Genomic DNA, 19,907 nt, shown 5'->3' with positions numbered 1-19,907 from the left:
CAAGCCTCTTCCGGTCCTGCTCACGCCTCGCTCTCGTCGCTTCACCGCCGAGATGGTGAGTTCCGCGGAGTTGGGGGTGTTGTGGTGGGGGTCCCGGGCCCGGAAGAGGTCCGGTTCCGGGCGCTGACACTCTTGTCCTGTCCCTACAGAAGCCGATCCTGCTGCAGGGCCATGAGCGGTCCATTACGCAGATTAAGTATAACCGCGAGGGAGACCTCCTCTTCACCGTGGCCAAGGACCCTGTGAGAGCCAGCGTCCGGGCGGGCGGGACAGGCGGAGGGGCCCCCCCAAGGGCGAGTTCCTTCTGCCCGGACCCTGGGTGGACGATCCAGTTTTACTGCCAGACGGGAACCTAAGAACGTCCCATTCTAAAAAGTAGGGAGATGCCATCCCGGGGTAGGTTGATGAGGGCATTCTATCTAGGAAGGTAGGAAGGAATTCGACTCTTGGTAGAGATGAATAACTGGGGAGAAGAAAAACAAGAGACCACTGTGGATGGGGAACAGGGACAAGGATCAACTTGATAGAACAAGTCACGTCCAGTAGGACAAAGAATCATGGAATGTATCTCAGTGGTAGAATTAGTGCTTAGCATAACAAGGCCCTGGCTTCAATCCCCAGTATCACGAAAATAAACGAAGAAGAAGAAGAAATTTTAAAAAGACACGGGTCTCCCTTATGGGAAGCCCAGGGTTCACACACCCCTCCCGTTCCAAAAAAAGAAAAGAAAAAAATACATATATGGGGACTTATAGTACCTCCTTAACCAGATGAGATCGTTCTCATAAAGAGCTTGGCACAGTTCTTCGGGTATAGGAGTACCTAATTAATATTATCACTTTCATATAAGTTCCATAGACATCATTTCATTGGAGCCTCCCCTTTAAAGAAGGCATTATTGTTCTGACTATTTTAAAAAAGATGGAGAAGCTGAAGTTAAGAGGGATGAAGCACCGTATTTGAGATCATACCATGAGATAGTGACAGAGCAGGCACTGGAATCCAGACTTCCCTACTACAAATTCCTCCCACTTGGACAGATCACCAGAGCTACTTTTTATTTGGACTGGAGTACAAACTAATCTTTTATTCTTATAAGAGATTCTGAATCCAGGAGAGGACAGGCCCAGCAAATAAGGATGCTTTTGCAAATTTGACTCCCCTGCTATTTACATTCGGATAGGGAGGAGAATCTAGGAATTTTACCACTTTCTTGCCCAAGAAATCAGGCTAGAGATTGAGGAGGGTTCCTGGGGCAAAATAGGCGGCCATTGCTACTCCTGGGGTGTGAACCATCCTGTCATTTGGCTCCTCCAGATTGTCAATGTATGGTACTCTGTGAACGGGGAGAGACTGGGCACCTACATGGGCCATACTGGTGCTGTGTGGTGTGTAGATGCTGACTGTATCCTTGTTTTACTCTGAGGCTGTGCTCCAGGCTCTGTCAGCAGAAGAGTTGCTGAGTTGAAGGTGGGAGTTTGGGATGCTGGTGTGGGTCTGCAGAATAATAACCTCCTACTCCCAGTCTCTTCACTGGTTGGGGAAACATTCAGGACAAGTTCCACTTCTGGATGAGGAGGTTAGAGTGCCCTGAGTTAAGAGGAAGAAAAGCTCTTTGGGACTGAACTGGGAGATGATTCGGTTGGCTTCCCAAGGGCTCTGGTAAACTCAGTCAAGTTTCTTAACATCCTCTTCAGGGGACACCAAACATGTCCTCACTGGCTCAGCTGACAACAGCTGTCGTCTCTGGGACTGTGAAACAGGTAAGCTTCAGTCATTTACTCTTTCAGCAAAAAATGACCACCTTTAGTGTACCTCTGTAAGTAAACAGAGATTCTAGGAGAATGCAAAATAAATCTAGAGATGGTTCCCAGTCTAGAGAATAAAACAATAAAAAAGGTAGAGGAGCAAGAAGTATTACAGCAATGTAATAATCCATGAGAGAGGAAACAAACTACTGTGGAAGGCCAAGGGGAGCAGCTGACTTCCTAGAGCAAGGGTGGGAGCAGCCCTGCAAGGGTCTCCCAAGGTAAGTGACATGTGAGCTGGGGCTTAAAGGAAGAGAAAGACAACATCACTTTGGCACCTGCAGGAATGAAAGCATGGAGACTGTTGTGTCATTTGATCTGGTTGATGTCCTGTTTTGGGGGAGTGGAATAGATAGGCAGGAGAGAAGATGAGGCTAGAGAAGCAGGTTAGGCCAAAAGAGTCCTTGGGTGCCAAATTCAGGAGCTTAGCTTGGGAGGAATTTGGCCTGCTGCAGAGACCATTGCAGGGAAGAGTAGCAGTCTGGTTAGTTTTAGCAGGGTCCTGGAGCAGTGGGAAAGCTGACCCTGAAGATAGAGGAGCATATTCAACTCATTCATATTTAAGTTATCCAAGCCAGATAGGTAAGAGCTGGGCCCAGGGCTGGGGTTGCGGTGAAGGGTCCAGCTTCAGTATATGTATATACTGGCATCTAGTTCTATGCTGGGCACTAGGGACACCCAGAGAATCAGACCAGGTCCATTCTGTGGAGTAGCAAAGTTTGTGGGGGAGACAGATAGACTATAAACCATTATGAGCAGTGCCACGTTAGCAGGGTATGTAAGGAACAAGTGTAAAGATTTGAACAAAAGCACAGCAGTGAAGAAGAGAGCAGTAAGCTAGGGTCACCAGAGCAGGAGCAACAGTGAGGCGTGATGACAGGCAGGCAGACGATAGACAGTCCTCCCTGCAGTGATAATGGACAAGTTGTAGCCCAGATCCTGTCTCTCTCCAGGGAAGCAGCTGGCCCTACTCAAGACCAACTCAGCCGTCCGCACCTGTGGTTTTGACTTTGGGGGCAACATCATCATGTTCTCCACGGACAAGCAGATGGGCTATCAGTGCTTTGTGAGCTTCTTTGACCTGCGGGATCCAAGCCAGATTGGTGAGGGCTGGGGCTCAGCTGGGGGCCTGGGTTGGTTGGAGGTGAAAGGCCAGCTCCTGAGGCTGGAGCTGGACATCTGCTGCCCCCTACAGACAACAATGAGCCCTACATGAAGATCCCTTGCAATGACTCCAAGATCACCAGTGCAGTTTGGGGACCTCTGGGAGAGTGCATCATTGCAGGCCATGAAAGTGGAGAGCTCAACCAGTATAGTGCCAAGGTAAGAGGTCAAGTGGAGCCTGAGCCCACCAGAATGATTTCTTACAAGAGGAGGTCAGGGCTAGGGATATGGCTCAGTTGGTAGAGTGCTTGCCTTGCACGCACAAGACCCTGGGTTTAATCCCCAGCACCCCCCCACACCCCCCCCCCAAAAAAAGAGGAGGTTAGCACAATGATTAAGAGCAAGGGCTGGATACAGATATAGAATTCATCACTTTCTAGTTGGGTAGTCTTGGGCAATTTACATAATTTCCCTGAGTCTGTTTATCTTAAATATCTCAAGGATCAAATTACATCAGGTTTTGAAAAAGTTGTCAGAGTACTCAGGACATGTTAATAATGATGACAAATAAGTATTTTCCTGTCGCCACAGAGCTAGGCCCTATGCTAGGCTCCTAGGCAAAGAAGTGAGTCAGTCATTGTCTCTACTCCAGGGGGACAGAAACTTGCAATCATCTGGCATATGAGTTAGATTGAATTGTGCCATCATAAAGGTTTCAACCAAGTATGGAAGGTGCACTGTGTCACAGAGGAGGTGGCACATACACTACCTTGTGAAGAATAAGAGGAACTTCAAACAGGAAGCATAGACTATTCCAAAGACAAAAGAAGTGGCAAGAACAAAGGCCCAGAGTTAAGGAAGTACATGGATTCTTAGGGAATCAGTGGTGTAGGAGAACTGGACAGGGCCTATATTTTTAAGGTCCACTGTGTCTAGAGGTAAGGAGTTGATTTTCCTCTAGACAGTAGGGAATCTTTAAAGGGTTATTGATATTTGATACAGTGCTTTATGCCTATCATCCCAGTGATTCGGGGTGCTGAGGTAGGAGGATCCCAAATTTAAGGCCAACTTGGGCGATTTAGTGAGACCTCTCCAAAATAAAAAGTAACGAGCTAGTTGTAGTTCAGGGGTAGAGTGACCTGGATTCAATCCCCTGTACCCCCCCCCCAAAAAAAAAAAAAAAAAGGCTGCAGCAGCAGTTAGGCATTGCTTTACACACCTGTAATCCCAGCAGTTTGGGAGACTGAGGCAGAAGGACTGCAAGTTTGAGGCCAGTCTTAGCAACTTAGTGAGACCCTATTACAAAAAGGGCTGGGGACATAGCTCAGTGGTTCAATCCCTGGTATAGAAAGAAAGAGATTTAGGGGTAACTGATTAGGTTGAGGGAATGAATAAAGGGGAAAGTCCAGGTTGTATTGGTTTCTGAGGAATAGTGGGCTAGTAAGAATCAGAGCTGGTCAGTCTCATAGTTCCTCCTTCCTCAGTCCGGAGATGTATTGGTGAATGTTAAGGAGCACTCCCGGCAGATCAATGATATCCAGTTATCCAGGGACATGACCATGTTTGTCACGGCATCCAAAGACAACACAGCCAAGGTAAGCCTGGGCAAGAGATCTGGTAGGACTGTACCCATCCTTTGGCTGCCCCCAAGAAGGACTTTTTATATATTTCTCCTTGCCTTGTCTCTCCAGCTCTTTGACTCTACAACCCTTGAACATCAGAAGACTTTCCGGACAGAACGTCCTGTCAATTCAGCTGCCTTGTCTCCCAACTATGACCATGTAAGGGAACCCCAACTCAGGCCAAGTCTCAGAAAGCTTCTTGGATCAGGATGTTTGTTTGACAAGTAGGCTACAAATATGGTGTCAAGCAGAGAGGAGGAGCAGTAATAAATAAAGCTGAACATCTGAGTAGCCACAGGGGACTGGGCAGCTGAAGGGTCTACTTATCCCTGCCCCTGGCATCCCCCTGTTGTGATATGAGAGAGGTTAAGAACTTACAGGACAGGAGGAAAAAAAAAAATAGACCCATCTGCCCTTTGGGCCCATGTGGACTTTCTTCTTGCCTTTAGGTGGTGCTGGGTGGTGGTCAGGAAGCCATGGATGTAACCACAACCTCCACCAGGATTGGCAAGTTTGAGGCCAGGTAAAGGGGAGGGGCCTTCTTCCAAATGGAAACCATGTGCAGTATTTTTTGTTTTGTTTTGTTTTTGTTTTAATGTTTATTTTTTTAGGTGTAGTTGGACACAATGCCTTTATTTTATTTACTTATTTTTATGTGGTGCTGGATCGAACCCAGGGCCTTGCACCTGTAGCCTCAGTGACTTAGTGAGGCTCCAAGCAACTTGTCTCTAAATAAAAAAATAAAAAGGGTTGGTGATATAACTCAGTGATTAAGTGCCCCTGCGTTCAATTCCTAGTACCAAAAATAAATAAATCATGAATTTGACAGACATACCATTATGCATACCATTATATTTCTCTGTGCCCATGCTTTTTTTTTTTTTTTTTAACCAGGGATTGAACCCAGGGTCACTTAACCACTGAGCCACCCCTCCCCCCACCATACCAGGGATTGAATCTAGTGGCACTTAACTTCAGAGCCCATCCCCAGCCCTTTTTTTTTTTTTTTTTTTTTTTTGAGATAGGGTTTCGCTAAGTTGCTTAGGGCCTTGCTAAGTTGCTGAAGCTGGCTTTGAACTTGTGATCCTCCTGCCTCAGCCTCCCATGCTTTTGGGATTACAAGCCTGCACCATCACTGGTGCAGGCTGGTCTCCAGCTTGCAATGCTCCTACCTCAGCCTCCCAAGTCTCTGGGATTGCAACACTGCACCCAGCTATGCTTTTTGGACATATAATGGGACAGTAATAATATATTTCTTGAAATTTTGCTGATTAAATAAATGAGCCAATATTTGTTACAGCATTGTCCAGCAATAATAAGCACTCATTAAGTTTTAGCTATGTTCAGGCAGACATTTGGGTCCCTTCTTCCCCTGACTTCATCTTACTTTGTTTATTCATTTTCACTTACTGTAATCTCCCTGCTTTATTAACTTTTTTTTATAAAGTTTGTATTTTGGGGAATGCTGCCTTAGATGGGTTTTGGAAGGAGGTGAAGAATGAATTAATGGAATCTCTCCTTTCCCCTTTCTTTCCTCCAGGTTCTTCCATTTGGCCTTTGAAGAAGAGTTTGGAAGAGTCAAGGGCCACTTTGGACCTATCAACAGTGTTGCCTTCCATCCTGATGGCAAGAGGTAGGGCCTCAGTGAAGGGAGTGAACTTAGCCTGGGTTGGGTCTCCACCCACTTTCCATGCCAGGCCCCACAGGCCTGCCTCTGCCACAACCATTTGACTGGACCTTGCCCATCTTTTTCCAGCTATAGCAGCGGTGGTGAAGATGGATATGTCCGCATCCACTACTTCGACCCACAGTATTTCGAATTTGAGTTTGAAGCTTAAGAAGCTGGATCTTCATCCAGGCCAGGGAGGCTGCTTACAGAAAGTTTTGGACTCTGAGAAATAAATTAGTTTGGTAATAAATGGTTTCTGTTTAGACATTTTGTGGGGTCTGTCTCATCATTTTCCCTCCTCACTAATACCTCAGCAAACTGATGCCAATCATGAACACCTTTATTATTTAGGCCTTTTCCCTATACTTCAGACACTTGGAAATTAGGACTTCAGTATTCTGGGCTGGCCTAGGTTGTAGGCATGCTCATCCAAAGTCAGAGGTCCTGGGGGGCCTGGAAAGGTTTCAGGGACACTTCACCACTATTCAAGAAGTCATCACTTAGGTTAGGGGCTCAAGTAGAAGCTGTGGGCTGAGAGCCTTCTGTCTTCTCCCTTTCTGTCACTATTTGCCACACCTTCTCCCATGCTACTTCTGAAGACTCAGGTGGGCGGGTCCAGCGCAGAAACAGGCCTGAGGAAGAGGAAGACAGGTAAGGAAGCTAAAAAGAGAAGCTAACTACCCAGGGGAGGGGAGCAGTCACCTTGCCATAGCCGCAGGCTCTGGGGCTCCACAGAAGGCCAAATGGCCAAGGGATTGAGCACATAGAGTGGGTTCCGGAGTTTTCGTTGTTCCTTTAGCTGGTTGAGCCCAGACCACAGGGAGTGTGTTCGAGTCCTCACTTCACAGAGGCATCTGTAGAGAATGAGAGAGTGAGTTCCAGCTGTGCCCTCTGGGATTCTGGGGGTACAACCCTGGTTAGTATGGTGACAGTTACTCTGGGGCAGTGATTTACCTCACCTTTTTCTGCAAATTATTTTGATAGATCTATTGGACTCTAGAATAAAACAGGAACAAGACAAAACCCTATGAAGGAGTTCTGTTTAGAGGGAGAAACCAATTTAGTTTTGCCTAATTGTTAGGGAAGGCTAATTAAAAATATGTTACTTGAGGGCCTGGGGCTGTAGCTCAGTGGCAGAGCAATTACCTATAGCACATGTGAGGCACTGGTTTGATCCTCAGCACCCCATATAAAATAAATAAACAAAGATATTGTGTGTCCATCTACAAGTGTGCTACTTTGAGCTGAGTATCACTAGAAGACTAGAAGTTCACATCTACAAAGACATGCTATGTATGGTTTGGGTCTGGAATTTCCCTTAAAGGCCTATATGCTAAAGTTCTAGGTTCCCACCTTAATGTTCTTGAGAGGTGACAGAAACTAAGAAGTGGGGCCTAGTGGGAAGTCTTCAGGTCATTGTGGGCATGTCTTTGAAGGTTATAGTGGGACCCGAGCCCCTTTGTTCTTTACTGAGTCCTGGCCATGAGATGAGATGAGGTGAGTGGTTTTCCTCTGCCATACACTCAGGACCAAAAGCAACCAGACCAACCAATCATGGACCAAAACCCTGCCAAAATTGAGCCAAAATAAAAGTTTTATAGATGTCTCTGTGTGTGTGTGTGTGTGTGTGTGTGTGTGTGTATGTGTGTGTGTATATATATATATATATATATACACACACACATACATACATACAAACATACATGTTATATATTTCCAAAACTGAGCCAAAATAAAAGCTTTATATATATATATGTATATAATTATATCTATAATTTATATATATAATATTTTTTGGTTGTAGATGGACACAATACCTTTATTTTATTTATTTTTATGTGGTGCTGAGGATTGAACCCAGTGCCTCCTATGTGCTAGGTAAGCACTGTACCACTGAACCCCAACCCCAACCCAAAATTTATCTAAGTTTTTATCTCAGGTATTTTTTTTTTATTTTTTTGTAGTTGTAGATGGACAGAATGCATTCTTTATATATATATATATATATATATATATATATATTTATTTATTTATTTATTTATTTATTTTTCAGTTTTCTGTGGACACAACATCTTTATTTTATCTTTATGTGGTGCTGAGGATCGAACCCAGTGCCATGCGCATGCCAGGCAAGCACGTTACGGCTTGAGCCACATCCCCAGCCCCAGAATGCATTCTTTTTATTTGTTAATTTTTATGTGTAGTGCTGAGGATCGAACCCAGTGCCTCACACATGCTAGGCAAGTGCTTTGCCAGTGAGCTACAGCCCCAGCCCATCTCTCAGGCATTTTGTTAAAACTTGGCAGGGGTGCAGGGGGTGCTGCATGAACCAAGGAAGAAGTGGAAAATGAACCAATGAAAATACTTGTAGGTCTAATGAGTTGTTTAAAAACTAACGAAAGTGTCAGCTGTGGTGGCAAATGCCTATGATCCCAGCAGCTTAGGAGGCTGAGGCAGGAGGATCAAAAGTTCAAAGCCAGCCTTAGCAAAAGTGAGGCATTAAGCCGTTCAGCCAGACCCTGTCTCTAAATACAATTAAATTAAATAAATAAATAAATAAATAAATAAATAAATAAATAAATAAATAAATAAATAAAAACAGGGCTGGGGATGTGGCTCAGTGGTCAAGTGTCCCTGAGTTCAATTCCTGGTACCAAAAAAAAAAAAAAAAAAAAACCTGATAAAAGTGGAGGCAGGGGAATCGTAGGAAGGCTGCTGAATATTCCAGATGGAAAGAAATGAGTCTGGATAAGGGTAATGGGAAGGACCTCTGGCAAGAAAGAAACAAGCTAAATGTTTAGGAGAAAGGCTAAAGATGAGGGATGGGGAAAGGGAGATAAAGATAACAGTTTCTAACCTGGATGAATCATGAGTGGAGTTAGTAAAACAAGCTAGGATGTGGGTGAAGATGACTAAATATTATCTCCACCTTGAGAAACTCCCTCCTCCCTCTCTCATTGATTAGACAAAGGGCTTATAGAGCTGATTGGGATGCAAGAAGCTGACCAATGATAAAAGTTACCACTTTTGTGTGCCTACTATGTGCCAGGCACTGTGCTAAACACTCCATGCTTCAACTCAGTTAATCCTCACAGCCCCTCTATGGATTACAGCTACTGTTATCCTCTCTGTGCTACTGATGAGGAAACAAAGATTCAAAGAGGTTTGCTCATGATCACTCAGCAGGTGAGTGGTGGCGCTGGAATTAGAGCCTGAATAATTTAAGTCCACTTTCAACCTCTATTCTAGGGTTCCACTAGAATCTACTTTGCAAAGTTAACAGAGGCCCCAGCAATCATTTATTTCTGCAAAATCTTTTTGCTGAGTGCACTGATGCAGGCCTGTAATCCCAGCAACTCAGGGAGTTGATGCAGGAGGATCACAAATTTGAGGCCAGATTCAGCAATTTAGCAAGACTCTGTCTCAAAATAAAAAATAAAAAAAGCTCAGTGGTAAAGCACCCCCCCCCATTCAATCCCCAGTACCAAAACAAAAACACTTTCCCCTTTAGTCCTCATTTTCTTTTCTTTTTTTGGGGGGTTGTGGGGTTGGCAGGGGATTGAACCTAGGGGCACTGAACCATTGAACAACATTCCCAACCCTTTTTTATTTTGAGACAGGGTCTAGCTAATTTACTTAGGGTCTCACTACATTATGTAAACTGGCTTTGAATTTGTGATCCTCCTGCCTCAGCCTCCTGAGCCGCTGGGATTACAGATGTGTGCCACTGCTCCAGGCCCCTCAATTTATTTTAATTTTATTTTTAACTGATACATAAAAACAAAAGTTGTAAATGTTATAGGGTAATGTGATATTTCAATACATGTAAACATTATGTAATATTTTAATCAAGTTAAATATTCGCTGCCTTACACATTTACCATTTCTTTCTTTCTTTCTTTCTTTTTGGTACTGGGGATTGAACCCACAGGTGTTTGACCACTGGGCCAAATCCACAGCCCTTTTAATTTTTCTTTTGAGGGTCTCGTTTCAGCTAAGTTGCTGAAGCTGGCCTCAAACTTGCAATCCTCCTGCCTCAGCATCCTGAGTCACTGGGATTACAGGCCTGCCTAGCCACTGTCCTCAGCCACTTATCATTTCTTTATGGTGAAAACTTTCAAAATACTTTTTTCCTCTTCCAGCTTTTTTTTTTTTTTCCTTGTGTACTAGACAAGTACTCTACCACTGAGCTACCTCTCCAGTCCTCTCCTCCTGACTTTCCTAAATATACAGCTTGTTATTATTATTGTTATTCATTCTACTGTGCAATAGTACCCCAGAACTTTTTGTTTCTATCTAACTGAAACTTAGTACAGTCCCATGGCAGGAGTGCACTTGTTCTTGGCAATAAACAGAATGGGTAGGGGCTGGGGATGTGGCTCAAGCGGTAGCGCGCTCGCCTGGTATGCGTGTGGCCCGGGTTCGATCCTCAGCACCACATACCAACAAAGATGTTGTGTCCGCCGAAAACTAAAAATAAATATTAAAAAAAAAAAAAAAAACAGAATGGGTAGATGTGAAGGGTTGGTCTTAGATTCGTCTATCTTTGGGTTTGCAGATGTTAGAGGGAAGTGTGAGATTAGGAGGGAAGAAGGGAAGGCCACAAAGAGTTTTCCTAAAAGAAAAACTCATTGAAAGGGAAAGATGCCCTCTAAGAAAGCAACAGGCATCTGCCCCGACCCACCTTAACACGCGATTAGCTCACCTCTCCTTTTCACTGTTGCAGAGGAAGGTGCCAAAAGGGGAGGCATAGGCGTGTTCAAACAGTGCCAACAGCAGCCCCTCCCCAAACTCCAGCGACAGTGGGAACTGGCGGCCCAGCTGCCACACGCAATCCAGGAAGAGGAGAAAGGTGGGTGCCTCGTGCTTGGGGCGGGCATGGGAGAAGGCCGAGTGGGCACAGCGCAACTGGAAGGGGTGGCCAGCCTGGGGAGGGGGCAGAGCCATGGTCAAGGGAAGCAGGGTTTCTGGAGGGAGGGGCAGGGCTGGGACAGGGTGGCCACCTACCTGGATCCACTCCCGTTCCACCAGTTCCTGGAATCCAGTTATGGTCCGGCTCAAGGGGTCCAAGATGAGTTGGGCCAGTGAAGTCACAAGCAGAGTGCTATCTCTGCCTTCAGCCCCATGTACCAGGATGCAGGCTCCTTCCCTATCATGGGAAGGGCCCATGAACAATGGCAACTTTTTCCCTGCCTGGGGTGGCAAGACCAGGAATAGGCTGTGCCCAGTTCTAGACTGTACTTCCTTATGAATCATGGATTTGAGAGCCCTGCTCATCCCACCATATCCATTCTGTCTCACAGGGTAGGAACTTTACCTTTCCATTCCTTGGGCTGCCAGGCAGGCAGTGCTCAGTGCCTCCTTCACATGTGCCAGCCAGCGGCAGCCCTCTAGCCGACTAAGCCAGCGGTCCATGCTTTGCTCCGGGTCCCCACAAGCCTCTACTAGGCGCACAAAGCTCTCCTGGAGAGCCCGTCCCCTAGGCAAAAGGGAATCTGGTCATCCTTTCCCCAGTCCAAGCTCTGGGTGAGCCCAGATTGGAAGCAAGTGCTTCATCCCAATGAGGGAGGGAAATAGAACTTTCTGAGGAGCCCATTTGATAAGAGGGGCATAGAACCCTTTGGGGAGCCCAGTCTCATGGGGTATAAAACCCATGGAAGAGCCCTAATCTCATGAAAATTAGGTCATATCTTTGAGAAACCCTCCATCTTAGAGGGCAAACTAAGACTCTTAGGGGAGCGCTAGTCTGTTGGAGGGAACCACTGTATCACAATACCCCAGGAAACCCCCAGTTATCCTTGAAGTAACCCAATCTGATGAAAACAACACAGTTCTCCTTGGGGAATCCCCATCCAATGAAAGAAACAGTACTTTCTGGATTCTGCACCTGCTCCTACCTCTAGACACCACTCTGCTCAAGGCCACCAGTGACCCCCCCACACACACACCAGAAAATCTAATGCCATCAGTGGCCCTCTACCAGAAAATTTAACAGATTTTTCCGCCCTCTTCAACATCTTCAGTGGATTCCCACTGGCTTGAGGATAAAGTCTAAATTCATAACCATGGTGTTCAAGTTTTTCATGGTTTTTCTCTAGACCCCATTCTCCCTTTAGCAGCATCTCTCCCACTTCCTACCCTACACTTCTACCACCATGAAGTTGCTTGCAGCTCCCCAATAGGACAAATGACCAGGCTCTCTTTGCAGTTCCTTCTCTCTTCAGTTCCCTCTACCTGAAATGACCTTCTCCCTCCTAACTCCTCTGCCTCTTTCAGGTCTCACCAAAAGCATCCTGTTCTCAGGGAAACTTTCAAATTACTAAGGTTGCCTCCTCTTGCTACTTCTTATTTCACTGAGTTCTAATTGCCCATTTACTACTGAGCTCTGTCAACTCTAGGCTGCTCACCATGGCAGCCCCTATGCTCAATGTTGGGTGAATAAATTAATAAGAGTTTTGCATGATGAATAGGGAAGCAGCCTGCTCTCCCCAAAGCAACAGATACATCTATATCTGTGCAGGTACAGCCTTCAGGGAGGACTGTGTGTGTGTGTGGGGGGGGGGGGGCGCGCAGGTTTTTCCAGGAAGACCAAATTCAACTTAATGTAAAGAGGTGCATTTTCTTTCCAGACAGAGTTGGGGTACTTAGTGATGAGCTCTCTCATTTGTGGGTGTGAAAGTGGGGATGGCCAGCTGCCAGGATGGCTTCCAGGAAAGGTCTAAGAGTCTTCCAGAGCCCTGGCCCTTTTTCCCCTCCCACACACACACATTCATGAAGGAAATCTAACGCCATCAGTGAACCCCACCAGAAATTCTAACAGATTTTTCAGCCCTGTTTAGCTTTTTCAGTGGTTCCTACAGCTTTTAGGATAAAGTCTAAGCTTATAACCATGGTTATGCAACAAAGCATCTTCTGTGGCTAAGCCTGGGAGAAGATGGGAGGCCTCCTACCTCTCCAGGGGTCGGTGCAGTCGTTTCCAGCCAGGGTAGGCGGCCTTGGCCTCTGTGCCCCCTCCAGTCATCCGGGCCTGTTTAGCAGCCTGGGCCGATCGTGTGTCCACTATGAAGCCCCGAGCCCCAGGGTGAGCCCCTGCCAGTACAGCTCGAAGCAAGTCCTCATCCTCAGCGCAGCGCCTCTTCTGGGGACCAGTCAGTGGCTGACTGGAGCGTAGCAGAACCTGTGGACAGGGACCCATCTCAGGTTCAGGAATTGGACTCTGGGCTTGGGGACCTTTTCGGCTAGGCCTACACTCAGGAGCCGCCTACACTAGGAAAAGGCTGACTGTGGCGCTGGGGCCTTAGGTGCGGAATTCACAAGGCTTCAGATGGGCTCTGCGAAGGTCATGGCTGTCTAAGGCCAGAGGTAGGAGGGTCCCTACGAGCAGACACCAGATCTGGGTTGACAAAGGAACTAAGCTTCAAGGGGCTGGGGTCGGGACCCGAGAAAGGTGAAATCCAGGAAAGTGGGAGGGGCGGGGCCAGAGTCCGGATCGCAGGATTTCCAGGAGGCTGGGCTTGTTGGAGGCAGAGCGAGGCGGGGCCTGAACGGGGCAGGAGTCCCAGGCAGCAGCCAGACGCTAATTGGCTCCTCCAGGGCGGAAAAGGGCTTTTGGATCTCAGGGCGGAGCCTGGGGAGGGGCTGGCTCACGGTTCCACTGGGTGCGTGGTGGTAGCAGAGCACTGGGAAGCGGCCTCCCTGGCGGAAGCGGGCGCTCCGCGCCAGGGCATCGTCGTCCACCGCTCGAGGCACGATTACCGCACGAGGGTAACTGGGGCACAAACTAAAGTCCTGGTTCACCTCGCTCAGCCGCCACGCGTTGGTCTGCAGCATAGAGAGGGTCGAAGGCTAGGTCTAAGGCACCCAATGAGTGCCCAGCCAGCGTGCCCCTGCTAGACCCGGTGCTTCCTCATCCCCAGGCCCTCATGACCGCGCCCACCTCGCGAGCTACTCGCTTGTAGTAGCATTCGGGCGGATGGAAGTGCCAGGCGTCGCCCAATCTCAGGCCCTTGGGACGGTAGAAGAACGGAAAGGAGGTGATGACCGATTCCAGAGAGGACAGCGCCTGGGGACGAATGTCAGGGGCTGTAGGATTTATCTCAATTGAGTACATTCCAGCTCCTCCTCTCCTCAACTCCCAACACTCCTTGTACCCCAAGCCATCTTGCATGTCATGCCATTTTAGCTGAGCCTCGGGACAACACTGGGTACAGAGCTCTTTTCACTAGTAACCCCTTTTTTGCTCCCCCCAGTACTGGATAGGGATAGCTTAAGGACCTCGGGTGCGTCCCCTGAATACCTCGATGGAACGGGCGATGTCCAGGGTCGCTTCCACGCCCTCTATATCCAGCTGCAGCACCCTCAGGTCCTTACAACGTAGGGTGATTGTGCCGGAGTCACCCGCCACCCTAGGGGTGGACAGACCCAGGCTCAGTATACCCCGCCCTCCATCAGGGGAAGAGAACGAGTTTCATACAATTGGACGTTATGCAGGAGGGCGCCAGCTCCAAGTGCGCTGGCCCTTCCCCCTCTCCCCATAGCGTCGCGCGCTCCCCAACTTGTGGGACGTCCCAGCCACGTCTCACCGCTTCTCGATGGAGTCGACACTACGCAACAGCAGTAGCCACAGGTCTGCAGTCGATGGGGGCCCTGGAGACAGCAGCAGGTGGTGGCCGGTGACGCACAGCGTGCCGCGCAGCGGGGGCTCCTCCGGGCCGGGGAGTAGCTCGGCTTGGGCCCGGCCGGTGCGGATCAGCTCTGAGAACTCCATTCTACCAGCGGGGGCCCTGGGGCCCAGCGGGACAGGCTCTGGTAGCGTCGGGCGGGGCGAACGCGGGCTCCAAAAGGGACAGGAACTGGCTGGGCAGCTGGCGACGCCGGCAGGACAGCTGTTAAGGAGGCCCCTCAAAGGAAGGGATCCTACAGTTCCACAGGCATTTTCTCCTACTGCCAATGTCAGTGAGGACTCCGGCCAACGTCTATTAAGGAAACCTCAAATTTCCTCATCTGGGAAATGGGGAGAATAATCTTGCCTGAAGCCCTTGTTTGGGTCTCAAGAGGCACTCGATATTTGGGGCTTTTTATTTTGGGGGTGCTGGCACCCCTGCTGCCTTTTGAAAGAAAAATAACCATCTCTTCCTCTGCACCGTGGTGGATGGGTTGGAAAGTGTGAAACTGGGAACTACCTACTTCCTCCCATACCTCTGAAGCTTGATGGGGGAAATCCCTTGGTCCACCTTAAATACATGCAGCTGTGTAGCTGGCGCCCCTCCCGCTCCACAGCTGGAAGTCCCTGCCTGAGGGCGCCCTCGACAAGGGCCAATTCTAGCTGTTGCTGATCCTCTATTACTCACCGCTTTGCTTCATCCTTTCCCCAGGTGCCTACTGCCCAGACAATGAGCGAGGCCATGTGTTTGGTGCTAAGGGGCAGGGGTGACTGAGGAAGATTCTATTCATAGAATTTTCAGTCTGATTCATCATCTATCCATCCATCCACCTAAGTAATTTTTTTTATTTCATATTGATGCCTGCACTATGCTGAATCTGATTAAGAATAATTCACTAGGTAACCCTTCTTTTAATGAAAAAGTGAAATCATAGGTGGACTCCTATAATGAAACCATAAAATTGGAGTTGTTCTATCAAGAATCAGATAAAGAGTTCAAATTATAAAATTTCAGTCCAACAGCAGCAGTTATGGTAGGAATTTGATAGACACGCAAATTCTCAGGTCCCACTCCAGATATACTGAATCTGAAACTTTGTGAGTGAAGCTTTCCAGGTAATTCTAATGCATGCTCAAGTTTGAGAATCACTAGAATGTATACAAATAGACAAAACTAATTTAAGCTGTCAGAAGTTAGGGTAGAGCTGGGACTGTAGCTAACTGGTAGAGCACTTGCCTAGTACACACAAAGCTCTGCGTTCAATCCCCAACACCAACCACCAAAAAAAAAAAAAAAAAAAAAAGGAAGAAAGAGAAGAAGAAAAAATATGACAGGCCAGGAGTACTGTACTTGTAATATATAACACTCCCGAAGTTATTGATCTATCCCAGTAGAGGCTCACAGAGGGATAGGGACCTGCCCTGCAACCTGGTCTCCTTACTGCCAGGTGGGGGCCTCTGGGCCCTATTCCTTGGCTGATGGGCTAGTGCTGTGAATGAGGATGGGGCAGCTTGTCAACCTCCTCCCCCTCTCAACTTCTGGTCTTGGGTCTTGGGAAGAGAGCCAAGATTGGTGTGAATGATGCTTTTCTTATCCTGGAGCAACTTCCTTTCTGGGAACTGGGAGTCTCCTTCTGGGAAAAGACAATAAATTTCATCTAAAGAACTAGAAAAGCAGGGTTCCTCCTACCCCCACCGGATGGGCATCACGTGGCTCCTGGTTAGGATTCCAGGAAAATTCCAGTCCTTGCACACTTAGCTTCACACACCCATATGCTCACCCAGCCTGGCACACTCAGACTCTCTATCCCACCTTGAACATTCACCGTCACCCACTCTCTGGCACACTCTTTTTACTCTCAGCTTCTACCACCTCTCCCCGAACCATATTGCAGGCCTTTCCCTCATCCCAGAGCAGCAGCCCTGCCTTGTCACTCACTGCAAACCTACCATGTCCCTGGGGCCACCAAAATTCCAGGCAGTGGATGAGGAGGATGAGGAAGAGGAGGAGGAGAGCCTGGACTCTCTGAAGGCACTGACAGCCAAGCTGCAGCTACAGACTCGGCGACCCTCATATCTGGAGTGGACCGCTAGGGTCCAGAGCCAGGCCTGGCACAGGGCCCAAGCCAAACCTGGGGCCGGTGGACCTGGAGCCATCTGCGGCTTTGACTCAATGGACTCTGCGCTTGAGTGGCTCCGGCAGGAGCTGGTGAGTCTGGTGGCTTAGATTGCCTTACATAGGGTCTTCAGGCCAATCCTCCTTAGGGCCCAAGACCATGGGTGTGGGGAGGGGATGAGAACAGATCCCCTAACTCCAGCAACTGCCAGCTCCTGTGTCTCTGGGGCTCAGGAGCCAGAAATATCCTTGTTTATTATTTTATGTGGAAAGTCTTGCTGAAGAAGGATTACATCAATCTACAGAGCTTATCTCCTGTGGCTCAGGGGAGAGAGCCCTGCCCTTGGGGGACCATCAGTTATAGGTAGAGAAAGACATGGCCTCCCCTACTTTGGGAACTGCTATGCCCTCAGAGAAATACAGTGAAGTATACAAAAGAAGGTACTGATCATGTTGTAGGCAGAATCTGAAGAGGAGAGTGTTGAATATTAGCTGTCAAGCCAATATGTGCACATATAAAGGTGTCCAGGCTCCAACTTGGAGATTTTTTTGGGGGGTGGGGGTGGGGGGGTTACCAAGGATTTCACTCAGGGACACTCGGCCACTGAGCCACATCCCAGACCTTTTTTGTATTTTATTTAGAGACAGGGTCTCACTGAGTTGCTTAGTGCCTTGCTTTTGCTGAGGCTGCCTTAGCCTCCCAAACCGCTGGGATTACAGGCATGTGCCACCGTGCTCTGCTCCAACTTGGAGATTTTACTTAGTTTATCTGGGATGGGGTCCCAGGCATCTGTATTTACATAATAATGGCTCTTTCGCGCTGAGAACTCCTCGTGTGGAGCAAGATCTGAGAGATGGGGAAGGATGAAGCTAGGGTGAGTGGGAGCCAGGGACAAACCAGTGCAAAGAAAGGCCCAGAGTGTTGACAGGAAAGTAAGAAAGTAAGAAAGGCAGGTGACACTGGAGCAGGCCCCGCAGGCTCACGCCCCCTCTCGGCCGCAGCGGGAAATGCAGGCTCAGGACCGGCAGCTGGCTGGGCAGCTGTTGAGGCTGCGGGCCCAGCTGCACCGGCTGAAGGTGGACCAAGCTTGTCACCAGCACCAGGAACTGCTGGACGAGGCCGAGCTGGAGCTGGAGCTGGAGCCCGGGGCCGGCCTGGCCCTAGCCCCGTCGCTAAGGCACTTGGGCCTCACGCGTATGAACATCAGCACCCGGCGTTTCACCCTCTGCTGAGGGTGACCTGGGAAGACAGATGGGAGGGGTATCCCAGAGGGCCAGCACCTGGTGTGGTGGGGGCACATTCAGGTCTCTTAGACCCCACCCCAATCTCCTCAATAAAGCCCTCTGCCTCCCATCAAGGTCTCTGCAGTTTTTCTTTTAGGCCCAAGGCCTCTGTCAGTCACTGGGACCAGGGGTTTTGAGGGAGAAGAGAAGATGTGGTTGTGGGTGGAGAGGACTATTACAGCCCCATCTCCCCACAGCTCATGATCAGAAGTGGTAAAAAACTTGAAATCCTACCCACAAGAGGTGATTTAGGTACAGTGGGTGACTGAAGAATGCCAAATCTAGGCTGGCGGTGTAGTTCTGTGGGACAGCACTTGTTTAGCATGCACCGGGCCCTGGGTTTGGTCCCAGTACTGAAAAAGAATGCAGAATCTGATAAGCCTGGATTTAAAGCCAGCTCCCCCATTTATTTGTTAGACATTTAGGAGGTCCCTAATTACTCCCTGAATCTGTCTTCTTCTAAAATGAAGATGCTAATTCTCATTGGACAGGTAACTGACTATGGCTCAACTGAGGGAGTGCACAGTAAATACCCAGCCGATGTATTAGTTAACATTACCATCACATGATTACTCTCGCACAGAGGCCCAGAGATGGACTATGAAGTGCTCAGGTTTACCTGGCAAGGGCAGCTGGACCTTGCACCAGGCCTGGGGCTCTGTTATCACCCTGGTTTTTTTACTTTTGTGTTTCTCAGCCTTTGTTTCTGTTTTACCCTCTTTGACTTTCCAACTCAGGCTTCCTCCTCCCCCCACCCATTTCCTGTCCCCCTTCCCTCCACCGCTGAGGTGCACACAGACAGCATCAGCTTCCACCTCACAAACCCCAACAATGCTCTGTGGGCTCCCTTTCTCCCCACCCCCACTGCTTGCTCAGTGGAGCTCAGGAGGCCATGAACTTACACTTTTCTCCTAGTGGGGTCCAGGCTCAGTTCTTGGGCCTGAGAGGGGCCACCAGAGCTCTTCATATATCACTCACCGATGACCTGGTCCTCAGTTTATGATGGGTGCCATTTCCAGCCTGGATGCAGGAAATTGAATTTGGCCTGCCTGCTGTTTGTGGCAAGTTTCTTGCCTCCTGCTGATAACAGAAAGTCTGACAGTCTGACCAAAGCCCTTGTGTGCCTGGAGCAGTGCATTTTCTTGGCCTTCCACCAGTGCAGGAGATGGTGCCAGGCCGTGCTCTTCTACCAAGGGCTGTGGCCTCGCCTCTGCCTGCATTAGCAGTGCTGCCCCACCTATCAGCCATCATTAATGAGCATTATCCTGCCCTCTGTCTATAGCTGTCACCCTCTCCTCTTGAAGGTTGTCCATCCTGACTCCCAACACAGGATGTTGTGAGTGTTCTGTCTGTAGAAGGGTTGTGCCCGTCCTTAGTCTATCCTGTGATTCTAATGAAGTTATTGTCAAGCCCTGCAATGACATGAGTACTGTTCTGTCCTAACTATAGCAACTGTTTCAGCCTCAAGTGTGACTGTAACACATGTGGTCTTCTAACTATTTAACAGTCATATTGTTCTATCCTCTGACTGCCAATGAGAACTTTTTTTTTTTTTTTGGTATTGGGGATTGAACCCAAAGACACTTTAGCACTAAGCTACATCCCCCCAGTCCTTCTTTTTTAGTTGTAGATGGACACATAC

General features: G+C 48.3%; 3 protein-coding genes across 3 annotated transcripts; 2 read left to right on the top strand and 1 right to left on the bottom strand.

Moving 5' to 3' along the window:
* Positions 1 to 14: 14 nt before the first annotated feature.
* Positions 15 to 6,468, top strand: EIF3I (eukaryotic translation initiation factor 3 subunit I). The gene is made up of 11 exons (XM_081305422.1): positions 15 to 55; positions 150 to 242; positions 1,318 to 1,405; positions 1,698 to 1,763; positions 2,762 to 2,911; positions 3,004 to 3,131; positions 4,397 to 4,507; positions 4,604 to 4,693; positions 4,984 to 5,057; positions 6,075 to 6,167; positions 6,291 to 6,468. Exons 1-11 carry the CDS (start codon positions 53 to 55, stop codon positions 6,370 to 6,372), a joined length of 978 nt encoding a protein of 325 aa, XP_081161548.1. The 5' UTR covers positions 15 to 52; the 3' UTR covers positions 6,373 to 6,468.
* A 57-nt stretch (positions 6,469 to 6,525) lies between these two features.
* Positions 6,526 to 15,057, bottom strand: LOC308655349 (myotubularin-related protein 9-like). Its single transcript, XM_081305420.1, has 10 exons — positions 14,786 to 15,057; positions 14,500 to 14,608; positions 14,140 to 14,265; positions 13,851 to 14,024; positions 13,154 to 13,380; positions 11,521 to 11,682; positions 11,211 to 11,352; positions 10,909 to 11,129; positions 6,906 to 7,057; positions 6,526 to 6,835 (listed from the first exon to the last, which is right to left on the bottom strand). Exons 1-10 carry the CDS (start codon positions 14,968 to 14,970, stop codon positions 6,717 to 6,719), a joined length of 1,617 nt encoding a protein of 538 aa, XP_081161546.1. The 5' UTR covers positions 14,971 to 15,057; the 3' UTR covers positions 6,526 to 6,716.
* A 1,604-nt stretch (positions 15,058 to 16,661) lies between these two features.
* On the top strand, positions 16,662 to 18,320 carry FAM167B (family with sequence similarity 167 member B). Its single transcript, XM_081307554.1, has 2 exons — positions 16,662 to 17,074; positions 17,984 to 18,320. Exons 1-2 carry the CDS (start codon positions 16,817 to 16,819, stop codon positions 18,212 to 18,214), a joined length of 489 nt encoding a protein of 162 aa, XP_081163680.1. The 5' UTR covers positions 16,662 to 16,816; the 3' UTR covers positions 18,215 to 18,320.
* The last annotated feature ends 1,587 nt before the right edge of the window (positions 18,321 to 19,907 follow it).

This window comes from Spermophilus citellus (assembly GCF_964194105.1).
Source record: "Spermophilus citellus genome assembly, chromosome: 9".
NCBI classification, from domain to species: domain Eukaryota; kingdom Metazoa; phylum Chordata; class Mammalia; order Rodentia; family Sciuridae; genus Spermophilus; species Spermophilus citellus.
This window is presented reverse-complemented; position numbering and strand designations above follow the sequence as displayed.

Bases quoted from the DNA above. Each gene is read 5' to 3' on its own strand.
- EIF3I (XM_081305422.1), top strand. The intron at 1,406-1,697 runs GTATCCTTGTTT...CATCCTCTTCAG, and splicing joins GTGGTGTGTAGATGCTGACT to GGGACACCAAACATGTCCTC. The intron at 4,508-4,603 runs GTAAGCCTGGGC...TTGTCTCTCCAG, and splicing joins CCAAAGACAACACAGCCAAG to CTCTTTGACTCTACAACCCT.
- LOC308655349 (XM_081305420.1), bottom strand. From the start codon at position 14,970: ATGGAGTTCTCAGAGCTGATCCGCACCGGCCGGGCCCAAGCCGAGCTA. The intron at 14,609-14,785 runs GTGAGACGTGGC...GTCCACCCCTAG, and splicing joins GTCGACTCCATCGAGAAGCG to GGTGGCGGGTGACTCCGGCA. The intron at 13,381-13,850 runs GTGAGCCAGCCC...CCCTGTCCACAG, and splicing joins ACCACGCACCCAGTGGAACC to GTTCTGCTACGCTCCAGTCA.
- FAM167B (XM_081307554.1), top strand. From the start codon at position 16,817: ATGTCCCTGGGGCCACCAAAATTCCAGGCAGTGGATGAGGAGGATGAG. The intron at 17,075-17,983 runs GTGAGTCTGGTG...TCTCGGCCGCAG, and splicing joins AGTGGCTCCGGCAGGAGCTG to CGGGAAATGCAGGCTCAGGA.